The sequence below is a fragment of the Lynx rufus genome, unplaced genomic scaffold, assembly GCF_022079265.1.
Source record: "Lynx rufus isolate CCGP_SWC_20201006 ecotype Redwood Valley unplaced genomic scaffold, mLynRuf1.p SCAF_6, whole genome shotgun sequence".
NCBI lineage: Eukaryota > Metazoa > Chordata > Mammalia > Carnivora > Felidae > Lynx > Lynx rufus.
In genome coordinates this window covers 44,749,984-44,757,807 of record NW_025814878.1, presented here as the reverse complement: position 1 = coordinate 44,757,807, position 7,824 = coordinate 44,749,984, and the positions used below count along the sequence as shown (strand labels likewise).

At 47.0% G+C, this 7,824-nt stretch overlaps 1 protein-coding gene across 1 annotated transcript; it reads left to right on the top strand.

Moving 5' to 3' along the window:
• The first annotated feature begins 818 nt into the window (after positions 1-818).
• Positions 819-1,631, top strand: RFPL4B (ret finger protein like 4B). The gene has a single exon (XM_047102399.1). It carries the CDS (start codon positions 819-821, stop codon positions 1,629-1,631), a length of 813 nt encoding a protein of 270 aa, XP_046958355.1.
• The last annotated feature ends 6,193 nt before the right edge of the window (positions 1,632-7,824 follow it).

Genomic DNA, 7,824 nt, shown 5'->3' with positions numbered 1-7,824 from the left:
CTCTGGGAGGAGCGAGAGGATGCTGTAACTGGAGGGCATCTTCCTTGTCAGGAACACCTTTTTGGCTTGTGTTCAGACATTTATTTTAGAGAAGTTCGTGACAATGGTTATGTTTTTATTCATACTCAAGCCTTATGAGTTTTCTAAGAGTGCTTCAAAGCATTTCATCTGAATGATACTTCATCCTTAAAATTGATTCTGTAATGGGTATCTCAACCATTTTGCAGTGGTTTTCTCTAGTTTTTTACTTACATATGGTAGTTTTCTTTGAAATACTGAGGGCTTCCTAGAGCCACTTTTCTGTGACCGCTTAAGTCGGATTGGCTTTATTTTTATAGTTGGATTTGTATATGCAAATTATTTTTCTTGAACTGCAGGTGACCTACAGAGATTAGAGGCAGAAGCTGGGCTCCCAGATCCTGCTAAAGGCCTCATTGCACTCAGCTCCCACAGAGAGAAGCTGTGGTCAGAGCAGAGAAGACTTTGTCTGGGCGTCTCCACACAAGGTCAGCTGCCCCACCTGAAAAGATAATGTCCGCTGTCCTGTCTCTCTTTTGTGATCACCTAGCTTCTCTCAAAGATACACGGTTCCCTGTTTTTCTCACAGATAGTGCTTTTACTATGATTCTCTGGTGATTTAGTGCTGCTTTCCTGTATAAGCTGTAGGAAGATTTATACTATTTAATGTTTGTATTGGATTTAGGTACATCCTGATTATTGAAGAGCAGATTGTGTACTGAAGGCTCCCAATCGCTTTCAGAAGCTAATAAAGGGCGACTTCAGCTCAGTTCACTGCCAGGGAGTGACCTTCAGAGACCATGGCCCAGAGTCTGCAAGAGGAGGTGACCTGTCCGGTTTGTCTGGAAATTTTCTTAAGCCCCATTTTACTCCCCTGTGCACACATTTTCTGCTTTCATTGCGTGCAAAGATGGATGCTAGAACACAGGGATCTGAAATTGACCTGCCCCGTGTGTCGAGGGGTAAGTGAGAGCCCCCCTTTGGAGGAATGGCAAATCGGAGCACTATCACTTCTGTTCACACAGCACAGTGCCCTACTGGAGAAAAGTCTGCACGTAAGCAATGAGTTGTTGAGGTTCCGGGAGGATATGACCCTGGATACAAGCACCGCCCACTCCTTCCTCATCCTCTCTGATGACCTCAAGAATGTTCGGTGTGGGAAGATCTGCTGCAACCCAGTGGAAGATCCCCAGAGGTTCACCCACCTGGCCTGTGTCCTGGGCACCCCATGCTTCTCCTCCGGCTGCCATTACTGGGAGGTCGAAGTGGGACAGGCGGAGGAGTGGACCCTGGGGATCTGCCAGGAATCAGTCGACAGAAAGAGAAAGGCCGGTTTCTCCTCCGAGCATGGCTTCTGGTTTATCAGCATGAAAGCAGGGACCATCTATACCAGCTCCTTCCCAGAAACCAGAATTCCTGCGAGCCCTGAACTTAGCCACGTAGGAATTTTTTTAGATGTTGAGATGGAAGAAATTAAGTTTTTTGATGTGAGAGGTAATGCCCTCATCTATACACACAGTCATCTCTCATGTGTGGAGCCTTTGCGTCCATTCTTCTGTCCCGAGCTGCCTAGAGAAAGTGACAGTGGTGCCTCCCTGAAACTCTGCTCATGAGAAACTCAGCACTTCCTAGAAGATTTCTCAGAGGTGAATGAGACCTTTGACTCGAGAAAGGGCAGAATGACCTAGAGAGAGACCATGTGTGTAGTAGAAAGGTTGTGCCGATTTTTGAAATAGATTTTGTAGACTTTGCAGCTGAATAGTTTTTGGGGTGCATTTTGTAGACTTCGTAGCTAAAGAACTATGGGGTCTTAGGGGATGTTAGTAAGCACTCGAAGCCCCAGTTTTCCTAGTCTTCAAGTGGGGATCATTATATCTCTCAGCCAAATAGCTGTGATGATCAGAGACGATGCTGTGCATTTATTTTGTACTAAATACAAATGGGCCATTTCAGATTGGAAGTTAAATAAAACATTTGTGGGTAGAGACAATGCCTTTTTCATTATTTTATGCCTTTTCTGCAATTCCTGATAATGATAGCTGTCTGGGAAAGAAGAAGGAAACAGCCAGCATGAGATATTTTGACATGAAGTTTCAGTGAGAGACAAAAGTACTGGGAAAGAACTACGTTTCTCATTTTTGTTTTCTCCCAAACACAGCTGCCGAAGTTTTCCTGAAAGACAAAACTTTGAGGTGTCTCCAGTTAATGGTGATTCACGTTTGTTCTAATGGGAATTGTCCTTTGCCCATTTCAAGGATTGGCCTCCCATGTGGTTGTCAAACCACCTCCCATGTGGTACGGTCTCACGGCAGGCACAGAGATGCCAACAGGCTCAGACAATGTCAAGCTGTTAAGATCCCGAACCTTCTGGAGTAATGAAGGAACGGGGAATGAGGGAAATGAGTAATGAGGGAAACGGCCCTTGAGAAGAGTGGACCCCTGGCCTTCCGCCCACCGGATGCATTTGTGCATGGGAAACCCTTCCTTCTGAGAGGAAAGGACACCTCCCCACACGCCTGAACTTCAGGCCACTGCTGTTGCTGTGGGAATTCTTATCAACTACGTTAAACTGCAGACAGATATTCACCAAAAACTGTTCTCCAGGTTGCTTCTGAATTCATTTTTTTAATGTTAGAATTTTAGAGGTTTTGCAGTTAACTCTCTGAGACGTTTGATGTTTTCCTGTTTGGTCGTGTTTGGTCCTCTCCTGTTCGGTCTGAAACTTGTGCCCCTCTCCCCAACACCGCACCCGCACTCTCAGATGGCGGTTTCTCATACCGGACGCTCAAGTGCTCATGATGGCTCCTTTTCAAACCATTCAGGTCTGGGGCGCCTGGGTGGCGCAGTCGGTTAAGCGTCCGACTTCAGCCAGGTCACGATCTCGCGGTCCGTGAGTTCGAGCCCCGCGTCAGGCTCTGGGCAGATGGCTCGGAGCCTGGATCCTGTTTCCGATTCTGTGTCTCCCTCTCTCTCTGCCCCTCCCCAATTCATGCTCTGTCTCTTTCTGTCCCAAAAAAAAAAAAAAAAAAAACGTTGAAAAAAAAACCATTCAGGTCCTTTAGGGTTGTGGTTTTTTTTTGTTGTTGTTTTTTTTTTTTTTTTCTAATTTACTTGAGTCAGCCACTTCTGAGGTGACATCTGCTTTGGAAGAGTTGGGTTGGGACATGTTCAGGAATCTGCTTTTGACCTCATTTCCAAAGAAACTGAGGATAGTCAGCTTCCTTCTCTTACCAACTCCACCAGAGTGGGAGGACAGTCCAGGTTTGGTATTTTCCCCCCTTATTTTCTTTTGATCCCTGTGATTTTATTAAGGGGTTCCTTGCCCTTCTCTGACTCAGGGCCTGCATCCACCCTGATCCACCTTAACAGGTCCTGGTAACATGGAAACAAAAGTTTCCTGAAACGGTACTTATGAGCGATACACTATAATTTTCTCTTTTATTATATTTGCTTTGAAAAAAAAATTGCTGGGCCCACACACATTTGATTTCACAACTGGTCAACAGGTTGAGAGCTGTAGGTTGAAACCCCGGGATGGGCCCTAGGCTTCTAGTCCCTTCCTATGTCCCAGAATGCCAAAGAAAGGGCAGCCCCAGTTTCCCTAAGACCTGAGGTGACAGCTTGTATTGTATTTGCCTATTTCAGGTTCTCTCAAAGACTGTTTGTTTTGAGGGACTTTCTGTCTCTTCCTCACAGAGGTTTAAGTTCCAAGTTCCCTTCATCCCAGCTGATGGACCTGAGTGATTTTTTTCTTCATCAATCATTAGGGGAAAATGCCAGTGGCCATTGATTGACCTGGTTCCTTTCTCCTGTCTGATGGAATATTGTGGCCGGGGGGGGGGGGGAAACCTTGAGGGGAATGAGTCACAAGCTCATTCTGTTGTCAGTCAGTATTCACCCTTTGCAAAACATTTCACATATCCAACTTTTTTTTTTAATGTTTATTTATTTATTCTTGAGAGAGGGAGAGAGTGAGCGCGCGTGCCAGAAAACACAAGCAGGGGAGGGGCAGAGAGAGAGGGAGACACAATCTAAAGCAGGCTCCAGGCCCTGAGCTGGCAGCACAGAGCCCGTCACTGGGTTCAAACTCATGGACCTTGAGATCATGACCTGAGGTGAAGTCAGATGCTTAACCGACTGAGCCACCCAGGCACCCTGCATTTTGACTAGTCTTAGTATTAAAATGATTGTTTGCTATTGCTTAGGGGTCCGTACAAGAAAGCATCATGGTGTGCCCATCCCCCTCACCCATCTGTGTCAGGTACTTTCCTCCTCTTCCCACTCCTCAGCCAACCCCCCTCCCCCAACTCTTGAGAACTGTAGCATGGATACGAATGCCTGTAGACAGGTGCTGGGGTTAGAGGTGGTGTCACTTTGGGGAAAAGAACTCTGGCTGCCCCAAAAAGCAATAGCAGTATGGGAATACATTATAATTAGAAATCCTAATTAGCATAACAGGGTAGTATTAATTATGACCACCCTTCCCACCTCTCCTCCAAGAGCTCTCCACAAATTTCAGGCCTTCTCAGGCCTCAACCCATCCTGTCCCCATCTAGGATTCCTTCAAATTTTTTTTTTTTTTAACATTTATTTATTTTTGAGACAGAGACAGAGCATGAACGGGGGAGGGTCAGAGAGAGGGAGACACAGAATCTGAAACAGGCTCCGGGCTCTGAGCTGTCGGCACAGAGAGCCCAACGCGGGGCTTGAACTCACGGACCGCGAGATCATGACCTGAGCCGAAGTCGGCCGCTTAACCGACTGAGCCACCCAGGCGCCCCACAGGGTTCCTTTAAAAAGAGCCTCCCCAAAGGGGCGCCTGGGTGGCGCAGTCGGTTACGCGTCCGACTTCAGCCAGGTCACGATCTCGCGGTCCGTGAGTTCGAGCCCCGCGTCAGGCTCTGGGCTGATGGCTCAGAGCCTGGAGCCTGTTTCCGATTCTGTGTCTCCCTCTCTCTCTGCCCCTCCCCCGTTCATGCTCTGTCTCTCTCTGTCCCAAAAATAAATAAATTAAAAAAAAAAAAAAAAAAAAAAAGAGCCTCCCCACAGAAACTTATACTGGCATCATAACCCCTGCTCTTGTTCATGTCTGCCTCTGTCTCTCCCACAATATCCATATACAATGTTCTTTCCGCCACCGAAATCTTGGGTACGACTTGTTTGGGTCTGACTCGTTTGATATAACTGACCCGAACTCCAGGTTAGGTGGGAAAGGAGAACTAGAAAAATTGTGGAGATGCAAGAGGGAAGGTAGATGGGATCTGGGGGAGCTCCTCCCTCGGCTCATGGAGTCTGGGCGGCTCGGTCCTCCTGACCTGGGGTCAAAGGGAGCTTATGAGGGGGCAGAGGAAAAACGACTACTCTTGAAGTCTTTATTTGGGAGGGACATTTGTCCCCCACAACTCCTAGAACGTAGTTGCTTTGCGTGGCTTTATTTGGCCACAAAGGCCCAGACGACCGAAGCTGGCCAGAGCCACGTTCCTCAGTCCTGTGTTCTCCTTACAGTCTGGAGAGGGACGTTCAAAAATCTCCACGCCCGAGAATACATCCCAAACCAATCAAATCAGAGTCTCTGGGGATGGGGCTCAGCGGGACTTTCCCAAGTTTTCTCCGTGATTGTAACGTGCTGTCAGGGTGGGGGATCCCTGGGCTAGAGCATCAGTTCCAAAACTTTATCGTGAACCAGAATCTCTCAGATGAGTTCAGAAGGTCTGGGTGGAGCCCAAGAATTTGCATTTGTAATACATTCCCAAGTGATGTTGGTGGGGACCATCTTTGAAACCAGTGGTCGAGAGGACACAGTGCATTTTGATTTTAATCTCTGTGTTAAATGAATCATCCGACGAATTACCTTTCAATTAATTAATTCGTTTAAAATTCATTCCATTTGGGGCGCCTGGGTGGCGCAGTCGGTTAAGCGTCCGACTTCAGCCAGGTCACGATCTCGCGGTCCGTGAGTTCGAGCCCCGCGTCAGGCTCTGGGCTGATGGCTCAGAGCCTGGGGCCTGTTTCCGATTCTGTGTCTCCCTCTCTCTCTGCCCCTCCCCCGTTCAACCTCTGTCTCTCTCTGTCCCAAAAATAAATAAACGTTGAAAAAAAAATTTAAAATTCATTCCATTTAAATTTAAGTTTAATTTTAACTCCTGCCTTTAAACAAACAAACAACCCTAGAACAATGAAGGGAAGAGAGGGAGGCTGATGGTTTTAGCAGGGATTAGATTAGTGTATTAACAAAACTCCTACAGTGCTATGGACATTCTTGCCTAATACCCCCCACCCTTCCCCACCCACATTTTTTACCACAAGATTGCTGTCATCAATTCTAATACCCTGACAATACCCAAAACTGTATGTAAAAATAACTGCTCACTACAGTGACCTAAGTCTGTGTTCCTTTTTTTAAAAAAAATTTTTAAATGTTTATTTTTTATTTTTGAGAGACAGAGAGACAGAGAGAACATGAGTGGGGAAGGGGCGGGGAGAGAGGGAGACCCAGAATCTGAGCTACCAGCACAGAACCCGACTTGGGGTTGAACTCACAAGCCGTGAGATTATGACCTGAGCCCAAGTCAGATGTTTAACTGACTGAGCCACCCAGGTGCCCCCTAAGCCTGTGTTCTTAATATTTGGTTTTGGAACCCTTGGTAAGGAAAAGGCTCTCATTAAAGCCTTTCTGGGCTAGTTCCCCGAGCCCCTCCCTCCCCTGCCCCTCCCCCTGCCCCGCCCATAAAAAGCATCCAAGAAAAAAATGGTATAATCTTCTGCTTCTTATGAGGTTACTGTCTTTGGACAACCTATAAATACTGGCTTGGAGTTTGGCAAAAGCTGGGCTTGTTTTTCCTAGGTGACAGATTCTGCTGTGGTGCTACAATATGCATATAGCTGCCGCATGCAGCCTGGTTTCAGACTTCCTTGTGACAAGCTTCTAAGAACCTTCCCTAAGAGCCAGCCTCTCTGCCCACTTTTCAGGCTCTTCCTCCATCCTCTTGCTTCAAGTGCAGAGGCTACTCTCCTGGACCACAAGACTAAGGGGCAGCTTCAGCGCCCGAGAAGCCTGGACCTCGGAAGGCTGCAGAGACAGTCTGCTAGCCTTGGAACACGTAACCCCGACATCATCAGTGTGATGCAAACATAAACAGCTTTCTGTGTTAAGCCACTGTTGTTTTTCTGTGTTCTCCTTGCAGTTGGACTTATTCTTGACTCATTTTCTAGCGTGCCAACATTGCTGTGACATGGGGTTGATTCTTGGGTGTTTTCTAGAGGACGCCCTTCCCCACATGCCTTTCTGGAGACCCATAGAGCAGCCCCACAGTCTCCCTTTATTTTGTCTCGTGTTCCCTGCCTCCAGCCATTAGAACTTTGGTGAATCTTCCTGGATTTTGTATGCTCACAGCCTGCCCTCAGCTTCCTTCTCCATCCCTTCTACGACCAATTTCAAAAACTAAAAGATGATGTGCAAAGTGTGTCTCAGCTTTCCCGTTTAATAGAAAATTCCAAACATGCACAAAAACAGAGAAGAGTATAATGTATCCTCATTGGGTTTCAACAATTATCAACAAATGCCAGGCCTCCCCGTTGGATTATTATTATTTTTTAAAATTTTTAATGTTTATTTTTGAGAGAGACAGAGCGTGAATGGGGGAGGAGCAGGGAGAAAGGGAGACACAGAATCAGAAGCAGGTTCCAGGCTTCAAGCTGTCAGCACAGAGCCCAACGTGGGGCTCGAACTCACGAGCCGTGAGATCATGACCTGAGCCGAAGTCGGACACCCAACCGACTGAGCCACCCAAGTGCCCCTCCATTGGA